This window comes from Pristis pectinata, chromosome 22 (assembly GCF_009764475.1).
Source record: "Pristis pectinata isolate sPriPec2 chromosome 22, sPriPec2.1.pri, whole genome shotgun sequence".
Classification (NCBI taxonomy): domain Eukaryota; kingdom Metazoa; phylum Chordata; class Chondrichthyes; order Rhinopristiformes; family Pristidae; genus Pristis; species Pristis pectinata.
In genome coordinates this window covers 89474-110057 of record NC_067426.1, presented here as the reverse complement: position 1 = coordinate 110057, position 20584 = coordinate 89474, and the positions used below count along the sequence as shown (strand labels likewise).

At 44.0% G+C, this 20584-nt stretch overlaps 1 protein-coding gene across 5 annotated transcripts in view; it reads right to left on the bottom strand.

Annotated features, from left to right (window-relative positions):
- Positions 1–20584, bottom strand: part of tmem39b (transmembrane protein 39B) — a 99740-nt gene that overhangs the window by 10980 nt on the left and 68176 nt on the right. For all 5 annotated transcript variants that reach the window (XM_052036645.1, XM_052036650.1, XM_052036647.1 and 2 more), the window contains one exon: positions 17237–17570. In XM_052036645.1, the coding sequence (XP_051892605.1) occupies positions 17237–17570 (334 nt within the window). The remainder of the gene's footprint in view (positions 1–17236; positions 17571–20584) is intronic.

Here is a 20584-nt window from a genome sequence, read left to right as displayed (position 1 = left end):
AAATTACAATGATTAAAAGGCATTTGGACAGGTACTTGGATAGGAAAGGCACAGAGGGATATGGGCCTAATGCAGGCAAATGGAATTAACAAAGATGGGCATCATGGCTGGCATGGGTAAGGTTGGCCAAAAGGGCCCATTTCTGTGCTGTACACTTCTATGATTTCTATGGTCCAAGGCTGAAGCATTCACAACAGTGTTCAGCCAAGCACATGATCCACCTTGACTTCCACCTGACATCTCCATCATTAAGTGGCACATGACATCACAAAATGGCTGAGCACTGGATTCATTAAAAAGCTGAGGGATAAGACAACATCACAGCCTTAGTAATGAGATCTGTGCTCTAGGACTACCTGCAACTCCGGGCAAGCTGTTCCAGTACAGTTATAACAGAGACCAAGTGGAAAATTGCCCAGGCGTGTAGTGTCCACATTAAGCAGGACAAATCTAATCCACTACTTAATCAGTTTACTCTAATCATCAGCAAAGTGATGGAATCATCAGCAAATGTGTTGTTGATAGTGTTGTTCACTGGCGCTAACTTACCAATAACCAGATCACTCAGCTCCAAGCCTAATCACAGCCTTGGTCCAATCATGGACTAGAAGCAATGCATTCCAGAGACAAGGACGCGAATAACCTTGACATCAAGCCATCACTTGGCCAACTATGCATCAAGGTGTCCTGGTCAAACTGGAAGTCAAAGAGCATCAAGAAGGGCAAATACTCTAATCCTTGCAATTGTATCTCACTAAAAGTAAGATTGTTGTGGTTGCTGATGGTCAATCATCCCAGCTCCAGGACATCACTGCCAGAGCTCCTCAGGGCAGTATCCTGGGCCCAACAATCTTCATTTACTTCACCAATGGCCTTTCTTCCATTAAAAAGTCAGAATTGAGGATGTTGGCTGTCGCTGGAACAATGTTCAATTCCAAAATGTTCAATTCCATTGCAAGTCCTTAACTAATAAACAGTTCATGTTAATATGTAAAAAGACCTAAAATGTTGAGGTATGAGTGATAAGTGGCAAGATACTTATGTCAGAAAAGTGCCAAGGAATGCCCATTTCCAACAGAGAGCGATTAACCATCTACCCTTGACATAAAATAGCATTGACATCAACAAGTGCCCAGCTATCAATGTCCTGAGGATCATTACTGACTGGAAATTCACTGATCTACCTCTATAAATACTATTGTTACAAGAGCAGGTCAGACAGGTATCCTGTGGCAAGTGACTCACCTTCTGACACTCCATCTCCATTATTTACAAGGCACTATTCAGGAGATTGATAGAATACTTACTACTTGTCTGGATGAGTGCAGGTCCAACACAAGAAGCTTGACACCACCCAGCATGAAGCAGTCCACTTGACTGCCTCCCCATTCATCATCTGAGAAATTCATTCCATTCATCAACATCATGGCTTCACAGTGGACTGACTTCAAATTGCAAAGTAATTACTTGCCCAGGTTACTCTAGCATCAAAGGTTGCATCACAGCCTCATATGGAGGCTCCAATGCACAGGATCACAAGAGGCTGCAGAGGGTAGAAGACTCAGCCAGCTTCATCACGGGCACAACCCTCCCCACCCTCTTCCCCTTCGTCATCTGATTTGAATAGTCCATGAACAGTACCTTGTTATTCCTTTCTCCCCCGCACTATTTATTTTTGTAATTTATAGTAATTCTGTGTCTTTGCACTGTACTGCAAACACAAAACAACAAATTTCACGTCATACAAGTCAGTGATAATAAATCGGATTTTGATTCAGCACCTCCCAAACCAGCAATCCCTTTCATCGAGGACGACAAGAGGAGCACAAGGCTTTTAAAGGTGCGACAGGGAGAGTTCAGGGCCAACATGTTCTTCTGAGAGTGAAGGACAAGGCTGGCTGGATAAGGTGACCCTGGTTGATGGGAAAGGATAAAGGAGGTGGCATATGTCAGGTATAGGCAGCTGGAATCAAGCAAATGCTTTGAGTGCAAGGGATGTAGGAGTACATTTAAGAAGGAAATTAGGAAGGCAAAAAGAGGATATTCAATACCCTTGGCAGATATGGTAAAAGAGAATCCTATAAGATTCTACAAGTGTATTGAGCAAAAGGATAAGCAGGGAGAGAATAGGTCTCCTTAAGGATCACTGTGGTTGCTTGTGTGGAGCCACGGAAGACGTGCAAGATCTTAAATAGATACTTCTCATCTGTATTTACTGTGGAGAAGGTCACAGAAGCTAAGGAATTCAGGAAAGAGAACAATGATGTCCTGAAACATATCAACATTACAAGAGGTGTTGGTGGTCTCAAAGTCCATAATGGTGGATAAATCCCTGGGGCCTGACCAAGTATATCCCAAGATGTCGTGGGAAGCCAGGGAAGAAATTGCTTGGGCCCTGTTTTATTTTATTGCCCTGAGCCACAGGTGAGATACCAGACAACTGAAGGGTGGCTAATCTTGTGCCTTTATTTAAGAAGGGGTAGAAGAAAAAGCCAGGGAACTATAGGCTGCTGAGCTTCACATTGTTGGTAGGAAGTTACTGGGGGGGGGGGGGGGGGGGGGGGGCAATTCTAAGAGACAAGAGCAACCTGCATTTGGGATAAGGATAGTCAGTGTGGCTTTGTATGTGGGAAATTGTGTCTCACAATTTTAATTGAATCAAAAAAGAAGTGCCCAAGAGGATTGATGAGGGCAGGGAAGTAGACATCGTCTATGTGGACTTTAGCAAGGCCTTTGACAAAGACCCATATGAGAGGCTGTTCCGGAATGTGAGATCACATGGGATCGAGGATGAGTTAGTGGACTGGACACAAAATTGGCTTGGTGGAAGGAGACAGAGTGGTAGGAGAGGGTTGTCTTTCAGATTGGAGGCCTGTGACCAGTGGTGTGCCATAGGATTGGTGTTGGGTCTCCTGTTGTTTGTCATACATATTAATGATTCAGTTGAGAATGTAGGTGGCATGATTAGAAAGTTTGCAGATGACACTACGATTGGAGGTGTAGTGGACAGTGAGGAAGGCTTTCAAAGCTTGCAGAGGGATCTGGACCAAATGGAAAAATGGTCCAGAAAATGACAGATGGAATTTAATGCAGACAAGTGTGAGGTGTTGCATTTTGGAAGGACAAATCAAGGGAGGACATACACAGTAAATGGTAGGGCAGTGAGGAGTGCAGAGGAACAAAGGGATCTGGGAGTTCATTTCCATAATTCCTTGAAAGTAGAATCACAGGTAGACAGGGTTGTAAAAAAGGCTTTTGGCATCCTGGCATTCTTAAATCAAAGTATTGAGTATAGGAGTTGGAATGTTTTGGTGAGGTTGTATAAGTCATTGGTGAGACCAAATTTAGAATATTGTGTGCAGTTCTGGTCGCCGAACTACAGGAAGGATGTCAGTAAGATTGAAAGAGTGCAGAGGAGATTTACAAGAATGTTGCCGGGTCTTCAGGAGTTGAGTTATAAGGAAAGATTGAACATGTTAGGACTTTATTCCTTGGAACGGAGAAGAATGAGGGGAGATATGATAGAGGTTTATAAAATGATGAGGGGCATAGACAGGGTTAATGCAAGTAGGCTCTTTCCACCTAGATTAGGAGAGATAAGTACGAGAGGACATGGCTTTAGGGTGAAAGGGGAAAGGTTTAGGGGGAGCATTAGAGGGAACTTCTTCACTCAAAGAGTGGTGGGAGTGTGGAATGTGCTGCCACCTGATGTGGTAAATGCGGGCTCGCTCTTAACTTTTAAGAGTAAATTGGATAGATACATGGACGAGAGAGGTCTGGAGGGGTATGAGCTGGGGACAGGTAAATGGGACTAGCAGAATAATGTTTCGGCACAGACTAGAAGGGCCGAATGGCCTGTCTTCTGTGCTGTAGTTTTCTATGGACACCAAAATTGGTGATGTGGTGTACAGTGAAGAAAATTGTCTAAGATTACAACAGGATCTACATCATCTGGGAAAGTGGGCAAAGAAATGGCAAGTGGAATTCAACTTGGATAAAGGAAGTGAAACCATGGCAGGGCAAACACATTACAGGACAGGGCCCTGGGAAGTGTAGAACTGAGAGATCTAGGGGTACAAGTACATAGTTCCTTGAAAGTAGTGACACAGGTGGACAGGATGGTGAAGAAGGTGTCTGACACTTGGGAATATAAACAAACAGGAATTAGGGACACATGGCAAGAAGGGTACTATTTTCATCATTGGTTACTTTTATCTAGCTATAGATTGGTCAAACCATATTTGCAATAATATTGTAGAGAAGAGATTTCTGGAGAACAGACACAATGGCTTTCATTAAACCAATACACAGAGGAACCAATGAACAGGCCAACTTCGAGTGGGGATTGTGCAACAAGAAAGGAATCATTAACAATTATGTTATGCATGGTCCTTTAAGAAACAACAACCCTAACATGTTAGAATTTTTCTTTAGGAAGAGTGTGAAGTAATAGAATAAAAAATTTTAAGCCTGAACAAAGAAAACTACAAATGAGATTTGCAAACTGGTGTCTCAGACTAGAGAATTTTATTAAATGGGTTGATGGCGGATGGCAACATATAATAATTAAGGCAGAAAAGAACTCAAACAGGAAATCAGGAGGGCCAAAAGGGGCCATGAAATCTCCTTGGCGTGCAGGATTAAGAAAAATCCCAAATCATTTTGTACATACATTTAAAAACAAGAGGGTAGCTAGGGAGAGGGTAGGACTACAAGTCAGAGGAACCAGATAAAATGGGTGAGATACTTAATGGTACTTTGCATCAGTATACACTGAGAAGGACATGGGAGGACAGTGAGTCGTGTGGAGTATGCAAATATTCCAGGGCATGTTGATGTCAAGGAAGATAAGATGTTGGCTCTTTTGAAGAGCATTAAGGTGGGTAAGACCCCAGGGACTGATGGGATCTATCCCAGGTTATTGAGAGGCTAGGGCAGAGATAGCTGGGGCCTTGACAGAGATCTTTGCACCCTCTCTACCTACAGGCGAGGTCCCAGAGGACTGGCGAGCTCATGTTGTTTCTTTAAAGGCAATAAGGAAACTTCAGCAAATTATAGGCTGATGAGCCTTGTGTCATTGATGGGGAGCTATTGGAGAGGATTCTTAGGGATAGGAATTACTCACATTTGGAAAAGCATGCGCTTATTAGGGATAGTGAGCAATGCATGTGCGGGTCACATCATGCCTTACGAACATGATTGAGTTTTTTTTTGTTAAGGAGGTGAAGAAGATATTTGATGAGGGTAGAGCAGTGGATGTTGTCTACATGGACTTTAAAGCATTTGACAAGGACCCTAACGGTAGGCAAATCCAGAAAATGAAGATACAAAGTCCAGAAGATTAAGATACAATGAATCTTAAATGTCCCGAATGTAGCTGCCTCCACCACCTCTGGCAGAAGTGTGTTCCATGCATCCACCACTGTCTGTGTTAACAAAAACTTGCCTCTGACATCCCCCTTATATCTTCATCCAATCATCTTAAAATTGTGCCCCCTTGTGTTAGCCATTTTCGTCCTGGGAAAACATCTCTGACTGTCCACGGTGACTTGGAGATTGGATTCAAAATGGGCTTGGCCAAAGAAGACAGAGGGTAGTGGTGGAATGGCATTTCTCTGACTGGAGACCTGTGACCAGTGGAATCATTGCTATGAAAATGTAGGTGGGCTGATTAGCAAGTCTGCAAAAAAAAACACAAAAACTGGTGGAGTTCTGGACACTGAGGAAGGTTGTTAAAGATTACTGCATGATATAGGCCAGTTGGAAATATGTAGCGAGAAATGGCAGATGGAGTTTAAATCAGGACAAGAGGGATCTTGGGGTCCACATCCATAGATCCCTCAAGGTTGCCGCACAGGTTGATAGGGTTGTTAACGTGCATGGTGTGTTGGCCTTCATTAGTTGGGGTATTGAGTTCAAGAGCCGCAAGGTAATGTTGCAGCTCTATAAAACTCTGGTGAGACCACACGTGGAGTATTGTGTTCAGTTCTGGTCGCCTCATGAAAGGAAGGATGTGGAAGCTTCAGAGAGAATGCAGAGGAATTTATGAGGATGCTGCCTGGATTGGAGAGCATGTCTTATGAGGATAGGTTGAGTGAGCTAAGGCTTTTCTCTTTGGAAAGGAGGAGGATGAGAGGTGACTTGATAGAGATGTACAAGATGATAAGAGGTGTAAATCAAGTGGACAGTCAGAGATGTTTTCCCAGGACAAAAGTGGCTAACACAAGGGGGCACAATTTTAAGATGATTGGATGAAGATATAAGGGGGATGTCAGAGGCAAGTTTTTGTTAACACAGAGAGTGGTGGATGCATGGAACGCACTTCTGCCAGAGGTGGTGGAGGCAGATACATTTAGGACATTTAAGAGACTCTCAGATAGGCACATGAATGCCAGAAAAGTGGAGGGCTATGTGGGAGGGAAGGGTTTGATTAGATATTAGAGCAGGATAAAATGTATGCACAACATCGTGGGCTGAAAGGCTTGTAGTGTGTTGTAATGTTCTAAGTGTGAGTCAAGCACTTTGGGAGGTCAAATGTAAGGGGAAAGTATCTGGTAAATAGCAAGACCCTTTGGAGCACTGCTGTGCAGAGGGATCTTGGAATGCAGGTCCATAGCTGCCTGAAAGTGAAAACACAAGTAGGTAATGAGATAAACAAGCTCAACAATTTCACCTGCAAAAGCTTTCCCTTCCTTGCCTCGAATCTTATTTTTAAGCAGCTGTACATAAAAAAAAAACAAAATACTTCTACTTTTGCAGAGGACGCCAAATTAGAACTTGTGACTCAATTGAAAAACTTAGTTAAAATCTCAAGATCAGGGACGACTTGCTCCAATTTGTATGCAGCCCCAATGAGACCACACCTGGAATACTGTACACAGATCTGGTTCCCCAAACAAGGAAGAATATAATTGTGATTATGTTAGAATCCTTTAGACAGAGGCAAAAATTTAAAAAAATGGTGAGGTGGCAGGTGATGCAGACGTTGTATTTATGGAAAACAAACATGCAATATTGGATGATATAAGCATAGTAAAGCTGGAAGTAACAAGGGTTTTAGCATATTTGAGAATGGCTAAATCACCTAATGATGTGCATTTCAGACTGTTCAAAGCAGTAAAGGTAGAAATGTGGTGACTGACAACAATAGAGAAAGCTCAAATAGAAGGCTCTCAAATAGAGAAAGCTAGTAGTAGGTATGATAGCCAGGTGATAGAGAAGGGATGTGCTCAGACAGGTTTGAGATGTGTCTATTTTAACGCAAGGAGTATTGTGAACAAGGCTGATGAGCTTAGAGCTTGGATCAACACTTGGAGATATGATGTGGTGGCCATTACAGAGACTTGGATGGCTCAGGGACTGGAATGGTTGCCTCAAGTGCCGGGTTTTAGATGTTTCAGAAAGGACAGGGAGGGAGGTAAAAGAGGTGGGGGAGTGGCACTGTTGATCAGAGATAGTGTCATAGCTGCGGAAAAGGTGGACCTCGTGGAGGGACTGTCTACGGAGTCTCTGTGGGTGGAGGTTGGGAACAGGAAGGGGTCAATAACTTTACTGGGTGTTTTTTTTATATAGGCCGCCCAATAGTAACAGGGATATTGAGTAGATAGGGAAGCAGATCCTAGAAAGGTGTGAGAATAACAGGAGTTGCTGTGATGGGTCATTTTAATTTCGCAAACATCGACTGGCATCTCCAGACAGTGAGGGGTTTCGATGGGGAGGACTTAAGTGTGTTCAGGAGGGATTCTTGACACAATATGTAGATAGGCCTACAAGAGGAGAGGCTGTGCTTGATTTGGTATTGGGAAATGAATCTGGTCAGGTGTCAGATCTCTCAGTGGGTAAACATTTTGGTGATAGTGATCACAATTCTATCTCCTTTATGTTAGCACTGGAGAGAGATAGGAACAGACAGACTAGAAAGGCATTTACTTGGAGTAAAGGGAATTATGAGGTTCTCAGGCAAGAAATTGGAAGATTAAATTGGGAACAGATGTTCTCAGGGAAAAGTATGGAAGAAGTGTGGCAAATATTTAGGGGATATTTGTGTGGAATTTTGCATTGGCATGTTCCAATGAGACAGGTGAGTCACGAGAGGATACAGGAATCGTGGTGTACAAAGGCTATAACAAATCTAGTCAAAAGGAAGAGAAAAGCTTACAAAGGGTACCGAGAGCTATGTAATGTTAGAGATCTGGAAGAGTATAAGGCTAATAGGAAGGAGCTTAAGAGGAGATTAGGAGAGCCAGAAGGGGGCATGAGAAGGCCTTGGCAGGCAGGATGAAGGAAAACCCCACGACATTCTACAAGTATGTGAAAAGCAAGAGGATAAGATGCGAAAGAATAGGGCCTATCAAGTGCAGCAGTGGGAAAGTGTGTATGGATCCGGAAGAAATGGCGGAGGTACTTAATGAATACTTTACGTCAGTATTCACCACAGAAAAAGATCTGGGGGATTGTAGTGGGGACTTGCAGCAGGCTGAAAAGCTTGAGCATGTAGATATTAGAGGAGGTGCTAAAACTTTTGGAAAGCATCAAGTTGGATAAGTCGCTGGGACCCGATGAGATGTACCCCAGGCTGCTGTGGGAAGCGAGGGAAGAGATTGCGGAGCCTCTGACGATGATCTTTGCATCGTCGATGGAGATGGGAGAGGTTCTGGAAGATTGGAGGGTTGTGGATGTTGTTCCCTTATTCAAGAAAGGGAGTAGGGATAGCCCAGGGAATTATAGACCAGTGAGTCTCACCTCAGTGGTTGGTAAGCTAATGGAGAAGATCCTGAGAGGCAGGATTTATGAACATCTGGAGAGGTATAATATGATTAGGAATAGTCAGCATGGCTTTGTCAAGGGCAGGTCCTGCCTTACGAGCCTGACTGAATTTTTTGAGGATGTGACTAAACACATCGATGAAGGGAGAGCAGTAGATGTAGTGTATATGGATTTCAGCAAAGCGTTTGATAAGGTACCCCATGCAAGGCTTATTGAGAAAGTAAGGAGGCACGGGATCCAAGGGGGCATTGCAGTGTGGATCCAGAACTGGCTGGCCCACAGAAGGCAAAGAGTGGTTGTTGAAGGGTCGTATTCTGCATGGAGGTCAGTGACCAGTGGTGTACCTCAGGGATCTGTACTGGGACCCTTGTTCTTTGTGATTTTTATAAATGACCTGGATGAGGAAGTGGAGGGGTGGGTTAGTAAGTTTGCGGATGACACAAAGGTTGGGGGCGTTGTGGATAGTTTGGAGGGCTGTCAGAGGTTACAGAGGGACATAGATAGGATGCAAAGTTGGGCTGAGAAGTGGCAGATGCAGTTCAACCCAGACAAGTGCGAAGTGGTTCATTTTGGTAGGTCAAATATGATGGCAGAATATAGTATTAATGGTAGGACTCTTGGCAGTGTGGAAGATCAGAGGGATCGTGGGGTCTGAGTCCATAGGATGCTCAAAGCGGCTGCGCAGGTTGACTCTGTGGTTAAGAAGGCATATGGTGTATTGTCCTTCATCAATCGGGGAATTGAATTTAGGAGCTGAGAGGTATTGTTGCAGCTATATAGGTCCCTGGTCAGACCCCACTTGGAGTACTGTGCTCAGTTCTGGTCACCTCACCACAGGAAGGATGTGGAAGCTATAGAAAGGGTGCAGAGGAGATTTACTGGGATGCTGCCTGGAATGCGGAGCATGCCTTATGAAAGTAGGTTGAGGGAACTCGGCCTTTTCTCCTTGGAGTGACGGACGATGAGGGGGGACCTGATAGAGGTATATAAGATGATGAGAGGTATTGATCGGGTAGATAGTCAGAGGCTTTTTCCCAGGGCTGAAATGGTGGCCACAAGAGGACATAGGTTTAAGGTGCTGGGGAGTAGATATAGAGGAGATATCAGGGGTAAGTTTTTTTACTCAGAGAGTGGTGAGTGCGTGGAATGGGCTGCCGGCAATGGTGGTGGAGGCGGATACGATAGGGTCTTTTAAGAGACTGTTGGATGGGTACATGGAGCTGAGAAAAATAGAGGGCTATGGGTAAGCCTAGTAATTTCTAGGGTAGGGACATGTTCGGCACAGCTTTGTGGGCCAAAGGGCCTGAATTGTGCTGTAGTTTTTCTATGTTTCTAATATTTTCATATCTTCCCTGGCTGCAGGAGTGGTACCAAAGGATTGGACGTCTGCTAAGAACTGCCAAAAGACTGGACGGTTGTTTAAGAAGGGTGGAAGAGATAAATAATGTAATTCCAGGCTAGGTTAACAAGCAGTGAGAAAAACATTGGACTCTATTCTGAGGGACAGGATAAACCTTAATCAGACAGTTTCAATTAGGACAGCCAGAATGGAACTGCTAACAGAAGATGTCTGAGCAATTTGATTCAACCTTTTGTAGGATGTAATGAAGATGGATGAGGGCAGTGTGTTTGACCTAGTTTACATGGATTTTAGCAAACCTTTTGTCACATTTTCTTGGGACAGGCTGTCAAAAAATTGAAAGCCCATGGGATTGGAGGTTAAGAGTCAAATTAGGCTCAGTGGCAAGAAGCAAAGGGTAATGGTTAATGGGTGATTTTGTGACTGGAAGGCTGGGATACCACAGGACCTGGTATGTAAGCATCATGGACTCAAAATCCAGGGGCACGATGGGAACGTCGTGATTGAGTGTTTTTTCTGAGGAGGTGAAAATGATGATTGATGAGGGTAGGGTAGTGGATATTATCTACATGAACTTTAGTAAGGCATTTGACGAGGTCCCTCATGACAGGGTGATCCAGAAGATTAAGATGCATGAGAACCACAGTGACTTGGTAGATCAGATTCAAAATTGTTTGGCCATAGAAGACACAGGATGGGGGTGGAGGAGTGTTATTTTGACTGGAAGTTTGTGACCAGTGGTATTCCACAGGGACCAGTGTTGGGACTTCTTGTTTGAGATAAATATAAATGACTTGGGATGAAAAAGTAGATGGGCTAATTACCAAGTTTACAGATGACACGAAAATTAGTGGAGCTGTGTAGATAGTGAAGAAGGTTGTCAAAGAACACAGCAGGATATTGATCAGCTGCAGACATGGGCGGAGAAAAGGCAGATGGAGTTTAATCCAGACAAGTGTGACATTATGCACTTTGGGAATTCAAATGCAAGGGGAAAGTATCCTGTAAATGGCTGGATCCTTCCGAGCACTGATGGACAGGGGGATCTTGCAGTCCAAGTCCATAGCTTCCTGAAAGTGGCCACACAAGTAGATAGGTTGGTAAAGAAGGTGTATAGCATGCTTGCCTTCATCAGTGGGACTGTTGAGTCTAAGATTCAGGAAGTCACGTTGCAGCTGCATAAAACTTTGGTTAGGCCTATGTGGAATGGAGTTATACAGCAATGGAAACAGGCCCTTTGGCACAACTTGGAAAAATCTCAGCACAACAGCAAGAAATTAGGACAAGATGGGTGAACACCATGGTTGGCATGAACTCATTGGGCCGAAAGGCCTGTATCCATACTGTATGACTCTCTGACTCTACCTGGTCCATGCTGACCAAGATGCCCCATTCAAGATACTCCCATGTGCCAGTGTTTGACCCATAACATTCTAAACCTATCCAATCCATGTACCTGCCACAACCACTTCCTTTGGTGGCTCATTCCACATACAGTAGATATCACCCTTTGTGTAAAAAAGTTGCCCCTCAAGTTCCTATGAAATATTTCCCCTTTCACCTTAAATCTATGCCCTCTAGTTTTTGATTCTCCAACCCTTGGAAAAAGACTAAGTGTATTCACCCTATCTATGTCCCCCATGATTTTATACACCTCTATAACATCACCTCTCAATCTCCTATAGTCCAAGGAAAAAAGTCCAAGCCTGTCCAACCTCTCCTTACAACAGTCCCTCAAGTCCTGGCAACATAGAACCATAGAGCACCATGTTGGCCCACCATGTTGTGCCGTCCATCAAACCACCCTCACACTACCTAACCCCTTCCTCCCGCATATCCCCCCATCCCACACTCCTCCATATGCCTATCCAACAAGCTCTTGAACCTGTTCAAAGTATCTGCCTCCACCACCACCCCAGGCAGTGCAATCCATGCACCAACCACTCTCTGGGTGAAAAACCTCCCCCTGACATCTCCCCTGAACCTCCCACCCATAACCTTAAAGCCATGCCCTCTCGTCTTGAGCATTGGTGCCCTGGGAAGGAGGCGCTGACTGTCTACTCTATCTATTCCTCTCAGTATTTTATATACCTCTATCATGTCTCCTCTCATCCTCCTCCTTTCCAGTGAATAAAGCCCTAGCACCTTAAGCCTCTCCGCATATTCAATACTCTCTAATCCAGGCAGCATCCCAGTAAATCTCCTCTGCACCCTCTCCAACGCCCCCACATCCTTCCTATAATGAGGCGACCAGAACTGAACACAGTACTCTAAGTGTGGCCTAACTAGAGTTTTGTAAAGCTGCATCATCACCTCGCGGCTCTTAAATTCAATCCCGCGATTTATGAAAGCCAACATCCCATTGGCCTTCTTAACTGCTCTTTCCACCTGTGAGGCAACTTTCAATGAACTGTGAATATGAACCCCCAGATCCCTCTGCTCCTCCACACTGCCAAGTACCTTGCCATTCACCCAGTACTCTGCCCTGGAGTTTGTCCTTCCAAAGTGTACCACCTCACACTTCTGCGGATTGAACTCCATCTGCCACTTGTCAGCCCAGCTCTGCATCCTATCAATATCCCTCTGTAAGCTCCGACAGCCCTCCACACTATCCACAACACCGCCGATCTTAGTGTCGTCCGCAAACTTACTAACCCAGCCCTCCACCCCCTCATCTAAGTCATCTATAAATATCACAAAAAGTAGAGGTCCCAGAACCGATCCCTGCGGGACACCACTAGTCACTGCCTTCCAATCCAAGGGCACTCCTTCCACCACAACCCTCTGCTTTCTACATGCAAGCCAATTCCTAATCCACACAGCCAAGCTTCCTTGGATCCCTTGGCCTCTGACCTTCTGAAGAAGCCTACCATGAGGAACCTTATCAAATGCCTTACTAAAATCCATGTAAACCACATCCACCGCACTACCCTCATCAATCTTCCTGGTCACCTCCTCAAAGAACCCTATCAGGCTTGTGAGGCAAGATCTTCCCTTCACAAAGCCATGCTGGCTGTCCCTAATCAGTCCATGATTCTCAAGGTGTTCATAAATCCTATCCCTTAGAATCCTTTCTAAAAGCTTACCCACCACAGACGTGAGACTCACCGGTCTATAATTCCCTGGCCTATCCCTATTACCTTTTTTGAACAAGGGGACAACATTCGCAACCCTCCAATCCTCTGGCACCATCCCCGTGGACAACGAGGACTCAAAGATCCTTACCAGCGGTTCAATAATCTCCTCCCTAGCCTCTCGAAGCAGCCTGGGGAAAATCCCGTCAGGCCCCGGAGATTTATCTGTCTTGATATTATTTAACAACTTCAACACATCCTCTCTCTTGATATCTACAACCTCGAGAACATTACCCCTACCAGCACTCCCTTCCGCATCATCAAGACCCCTCTCCCTGCTGAATACCGAAGAGAAGTACTCATTGAGAACTTCTCCCACTTCCGCTGCCTCCAGGCAAATTCTCCCACCTTTGTCCTTAATCGGACCTACCTTTACCCTAGCCATCCTCCTACCCTTCACGTACTTGAAAAAGGCCTTGGGATTTTCCTTAACCCTACTAGCCAAAGCCTTTTCATGTCCCCTTCTAGCTCTCCTCAGCCCTTTCTTAAGTTCCTTCCTCGCTACCCTATATTCCTCACAGGCCCTGTCTGAACCTTGCTGCTTATACCTCACATATGCTACCTTCTTCTCCCTAACAAGTCGTTCCACCTCTCTTGTCACCCATGGTTCCTTCATCCTGCCATTCCTTCTCTGCCTCACCGGGACATATTTATCCCTAACATCCTGCATAAGATCCCTGAACATCGACCACATCTCCATGGTACATTTTCCTTCAAAAAGGACATCCCAATTTACACTCCCAAGTTCTCTCCTTATAGCCTCGTAGTTCGCCCTTCCCCAATTGAAAAATCTCTTGTCCTCTCTGCACCTGTCCCTGTCCATGACAATTTACAATATCCTTATAAATCTCTTCTGCACTCTTTCCAATAGCAGGGCAACCAAAACTGAACACAATACTCTAAGTGTGGCCTCACCAGCGTTCTGTGAACAGCACCATGACCTCCCAACTTTTATACTCACTGGCCTGATTTATGAAGGCCAGCGTGCCAAAAGAATATTATGTGCAGTTCTGGTCGCTCATTACAGGAAGGATGAGGGGGCTTTGGAGAGGATGCAGAAGAGGTTCACCAACATGCTGTCTGGATTAAAGAGTATTGGTATTGGTTTATTATTACAAGAGGAGATTGAACAAACTTGGATTTTTTTTATGAAGCATCGGAGGCTGAGGAGCAACTTGATAGAAGAATACAAAATTATGAGAGGCACAGATATGGTAAATAATCAGTCTATTTTCCAGGGTAGAAATATCACATACTAGTGGGTATTGCTTTAAGATGAGAGGGGGAAAGTTCGAAAGGAGATGTGTGGGGCAAGAGTTTTTTTCTTTTACACACAGCAAATGGTAGGTGCCTGGGACACACTGCAAGGGGTGGTGGTAACAAACATGATAGTGACGTTTAATGGGTATTTAGACAGGTACATGAACATGCAGGGAATGGAGGAATATGGATCATGTGCAGGTAGATGGGATTAGTTTAATTTGGTATCATGGGCAGCACAGATAATATAGGCCGAAGGGCCTGTTCCTATGCTGTACTGTTCTATGTTCTATAACAAAGCTGGCACTTTGGTTGGTAGAGAGGAAAACTTTAATGTGTAGGAAAATGTAGGTGATATATTAAGTAGAATGGAAAAATGGAAATGAAATTTAATGCAGAAAAGTGGGAGGTGATGTATTAAGGAAGTGCTGCAAGACAAGGTAATAGCTAATAAATGGCAGGATATTGAGTGGTTTGGAGAAATTAAGGGTCTTGGAGTGTGTGTCAGCATCCCTAAGATAGTAAGGCAGATTATTTTGATGATTAACAAAGGCATTTGGGATGGTTTCCATTATTAGCTGTGCCACAGAATACAAGAGCAGAGGTCATAATGGCATACAACACTTGTTACAACACCACTGAAGTGCGGCTAAAAAGAAAGATGCAATTGCACAGAAGTTGCAGAAGCAATTTTGGGAGGACATTGTAAGGACTGAGAAACTGTAGCTATTAAGATTGAATATGTTGGTGCCATCTTCTTTGGAAGAGGTTGCAATTTAACTGAGGTGTATAAAATTATGAAGGCCTGAGAATAAGTAAATAGGAAGGACTTATTTCCTTTATGGAGTCAAAAAACCAGGTGACATAGATTTCAAGTAAATGGAAATACCTGCTAAGATTGTCCAGCATTTTCTGATTTTATTATAGATTTTAAGTAGTTGGTCAAAGGATTGGAAGGGAAGAGGAGGAAAAAAAGTCGTCACCAAGAGGGTGGCAGAGTTCTGGAACTCAGAGCCTGATAGGGTGATGGAGGCAGAAACGTTTGCCATATTTAGAAAGTGCTCGGAATCTGTAATTAAAAAACCATTACAGAACTCCAGCTAGAAGGTGGGATCAAGTTGGTTAGCTTTTTTTTGACTAGCACAGAAACAATAGACCAATTAGTGCCTCCTTCCTGTGTCTTAAATTGTTTATCATTAACTTGAGGCATAGATCAATAAACCAGAACCAAAAGTCTGAATCCCACCATTCTAAATTGGAAATATAGAATAGAACCATAGAGCACAAAACAGGCCCTTCGGCCCACCATGTTGTGCCGTCCATCAAACCACCCTCACACTACCTAACCCCTTCCTCCCGCATATCCCCCCATCCCACACTCCCCCATATGCCTATCCAACAAGCTCTTGAACCTGTCCAATGTATCTGCCTCCACCACCACCCTATAATAGCTACTGTTATTTTCATTCCTGATTTAATTAATTATGAAACCACTGCAGCGTAAAATTCAGTTTAGTTTACAAGTCCTTTTTTGAGAAAAAAATCTGCCATTCTCACCTGGTCTGGCCTCTATGTGATTCCAGACCACAGCAGCACAACTGACTGTGAACTGGTCAAGGAAGCCACTGCCATGTCATACACCACGATGACAACATCATACCCTACACAAAATAAGACAGCCACAATTGTCAGAAGAAAATTATCAGAGCCTCAGTCCAGTGCTGTAGAATTTTCCAAGCTCATTGTCCTAAACCCACCTATGCTCAATTGCTTCATTAATGTCTTTCCCACTAAAATAAGGTCACAGGACATGAATGATTTCAGAATTTGCAGCTCCTTGGATAATTAATTAATCCATTCCTGCGTACCGCAAAACCTGATCAGAATACTGAACCTGGTTAAAATACGGAAATTAACATTGCCTAGTACAGGTCATCCCTAGGTTATGGCAGGGTTCCGTTTAAATTAGCAGTCGGCAAATCCATCCTGCTGGACTCCTAGATGCTCGTTCAGATGCATGGGCTGAACACAAGTAGGGCATTCATAAGCAAGGGAGGACCTGTTCTTGTGAAGTGTGAATGATCGCCTCTAAATTTCGTAACCTCAATGTATCACTCGTACATCCAAGGAAGCAAAGGGAAGAGAGCTTTTACTCCAGTCTCTCAGATATGAACTCCTGCTGATGGTTTACACAAATGGAATATGATGAGCAAACAATGAACTACATCTGTAGATTCATAGAGTTATACAGCACAGAAACAGGTCCTTCAGCCCTACTCATCCATGCCGATCAAGATGCCCGTTAAACTAATTGCAGTCGGCTGTGTTTGACACACATCCATCTAAATGTTTCCCATCCATGTACTTGTCCAAATGTTTTTTTTAAACATGGTACTTGTCACTGCACCACCCCCAGCTCACATCCAAAGCTCTTTGTCCAGGCTTACAGCAAGAAAAAGCACTTTGCTGTGTTACTTTGTGGCTTCACTGAGCTATTGCCAACCAATTTGGGACTTGTGCATAACAATGCAGTTTAACTTGTTAAATAAATCTAAGCCATGCACAATACAATCCTAAAGTTTGGCATTCATCCATTTCAAATTTGGTTTGGTCTTTAGGAAGACTTGTGGATCATTATTTGCTGTGAGCAGAGAGGAGTACTGAAGAGTTGTTTATCATACATTTTACATAATGCATTTGACATTGCATTACTTACTTTTATAAACCAAACAGGCACAAAGGCTATGTAATAAGCACTCAGCATTGCATTAACCAGAACTTCCTTCATGCGCCAATTGAAGTCCATTTTCAGGTGTTCCACTTCATTTCTTATCAGATCTGGAGACAAGCAGCATGCATGTGTTGGCATAGAATTTAGGCTGTGCATCTGGTTTGTATGATTTTTCAAGGTCTCCTTTAAAACTGTTAAGTAGTCTTTACTTCTTTCAATTGCTGTTATTGTTTCATTGGGGCCTATGTTGGCCACAGATGAGAGATTGGACTTCTTTGTATCATATTTCAACCGAAAGAAAGGGATGTACATTCCAAACCTGTAAAAAGAGTAAATACAAAAAGCAAACATAATTCCTAGGTGCATTGTTTACCAGCAAATATTCACTCATTTTTACAAGTCAGTGGATCACCCAGTACATACTCAGGGTAAGAAAACAGGCAAGGAAAACCAAAGTCTGCAAGGAAAGGACAGAGCACAGAGCAGAGTTAGAGAACTCAGCAAAGGGGAAGGTGAAGTTCTAGTGGAAGTCTCTGTAAATAAAGAGGATGTACTAGATGCTTTTGCAGGTTTTAAAGGTGAAAAAATCCCCAGGACCATATGAGATTTATCCTAGGCTGCAAAGGGATGCAAGGGAAGAGACTACCGTGGCTCTGGCAGAGATTTTTAAATCTTTGCTGGCCAAATATGAAGTACCAGATGACAGCAAATGTAGTCCTCCCTTTCAAGAAGGGCAGCAGGGAAAAGCCTGGCAATTACAGACCAGTGAGCTCAACATCTGTGGTAGGGAAGTTACTGGAAAAAATTCTCAGGGACAGGATTATTGATGACTTGGAAAGGCAGGGAATGATCTGAGAAAGGCAGCATGGCTTTATGAAGGAAAGATTTTATCTGACCATTCTGATTGAATTTTCTGAGGAGGTAACAAGGTGCATTAATGAGGGCAATAGGTAGATGTGGTTTACATGGACTTCAGTTAAAAAAAACCTGAAGATGCTGGAAGTTTAAAACAAAAACAGAAAATGACGGAACTACTCAGCAGGTCAGTCGCATCTGTGGGAATAGAAACAGAGTCAATGTTTTAGGTTGGAGATGCTTTGTCAGAACTGAAAAGACAAAAACTCCATAAAACAGCAGGGAAGGTGGGGACGGTAATAGAGTTATACAGCACGAAAAGGCCATTTGGCCCAACTTTTCCTATTCATTTATCTTTCTAAGTGTCTTTTAAAGGTTGTAATTGTACCTGCCTCTACCACTTCCTTTGGCAGCTCATTCCCACCACCACCCTCTGTATGGAAAAAATTGCTCAAGTCCCCTTTAAATCTTTCTCCTCTCACCTTAAATCTATGCCCTCTTGCTTTAGACTCCCATACCCTGGAAAAAAGACTGACCATTCACCTCATCCATGTCCCTCATGATTTTATATACCTCTATAGGGTCACCCCTCAGCCTCCTACACTCCAGGGAAAAAAGCCCCAGCCTATCCAGTCTCTCCTTACAACACAAGCCCTCCAGTCCCCACAATATCCTCGTGAATCTTTTCTGCACCCTTTCCAGCTGAATGAGATCCTTCCTACAGCCAGGCAATGAGAAAGGCACACAATACTCCAAGTGTGGTCTCATCAACGTCTTGTACAACTGAAAGACATGACATCCCAACTATTGTACTCAATGCTCTGACCGATGATAGCAAGTATGTCAAATGGCTTCTTCACTACCCTGTCCGCCTGTGTTGTTACCTTCAAGGACCTGTGTATCTGTACCCCTCAGTCACTTTGTTTGACAACACTCACCAGGGCCCTACCATTTACTGTGCAAGTCCTGCCCTGGTTTAACTTACCAAATGCAACATCTTGCACTTGTCAAGAGTTAAATTCCATCTGCCATTCTCTGGCCCATTTCTCAAGTTGGTCCAGGTCCCTTTAGAAACTTAGATAACACTCTTCACTGTCCTCTACGCCACCAATTTGGGTGTTGTCTGCAAACTTGCCAACCATGTTAAGAACACCACCAGGCTGTGCTACTTCTCCCTGCATACAAACAGAAACTGAAATGGGAGGATCCAGTACAGAGTCATGCAGTGCTGGTCTGAGGAAGCAGATGAGCTCCTACGTGACTGCTTTGAGACAGTGGACTGGTCCACGTTCAAAGATTCAGCTGCCAGCCTTGATGAGTATACCACCACCATCACAGACTTTATCTGCAAGTGTGTGGAGGACTGTGTACCAAAGAGGACAATACAGGTGTTCCCAAACAGGAAACCACGGATGAACCGGGAGATCCACTCCCTACTGAAGTTGAGGACTGCTGCACACAAGTCTGGTGATCCTGATCTGTACAAGAAATACAGAGTGTTAGGGTGGTTCGGGAGGGTTTAAACGAGTTTGTGAGGGGGATGGGAACCGGAGGGGTAGGTCAGAGTAAGAAGTGGATGTGGAAAAGTCAGATCTAACATGTAGAGAGGATTTGAGGAAGGAGAAGCAGAGTACAGGGTATAAAAGTAGAAAGGTGGATGGGCTAAAGTGCATTTACTTAAATGCAAGAAGTATCAGGAATAAGCGTGATGAACTGAGAGCTTGGATAAGTACGTGGGACGATGATATTCTGGCTCATGCAGAGACTTGGCTGTCACCAGGGCAGGAATGGATATTGAATATTCCTGGATTTCAGTGTTTTAAAAGGGATGGGGGGGGGGTGGGGAGAAGAGGAGGAGGGGTGACGTTACTGGTCAGGGATACTATTACAGCTGCAGAAAGGGTGGATAATGTAGAAGGATCCTCTCTAGAGTCAGTATGGGTGAAAGTTAGGAACAAGAAAGGAGCGGCTACTCCACTGGGAGTATTCTATAGGCCTATGGATAGCAGCAGGGATACTGAGGAGCAGATTGGGAGGCAGATTTTGGAAAGGTGCAAGAATAACAGGGTTGTTATCATGGGAGACTTAATTTCCCAAATATTGATTGGCACCTGCTTAGTGCCAAAGGTTTAGATGGAGCAGAGTTTGTTAAGTGTGTCCAGGATGGATTCCTGTTACAGTATGTTGACAGGCCGACTGGAGGGAATGCCATATTAGATCTAGTATTAGGTAATGAACCAGGTCAGGTGACAGATCTCTCGGTGGGTGAGCATTTGGGGGACAGTGACCATTGCTACCTAACCTTTAGCATTGCCATGGACAAGGATAGGAGCAAAGAGGACAAGAAGATATTTCATTGGGGAAGGGCAAATTATGAGGCTATGAGGCTAGAACTTCAGAGTGTAAGTTGGGATGACATTTTTGAAGGGAAATGTACCATGGAGATGTGGTTGTTGTTCAGGGATCTCTTGCAGGGTG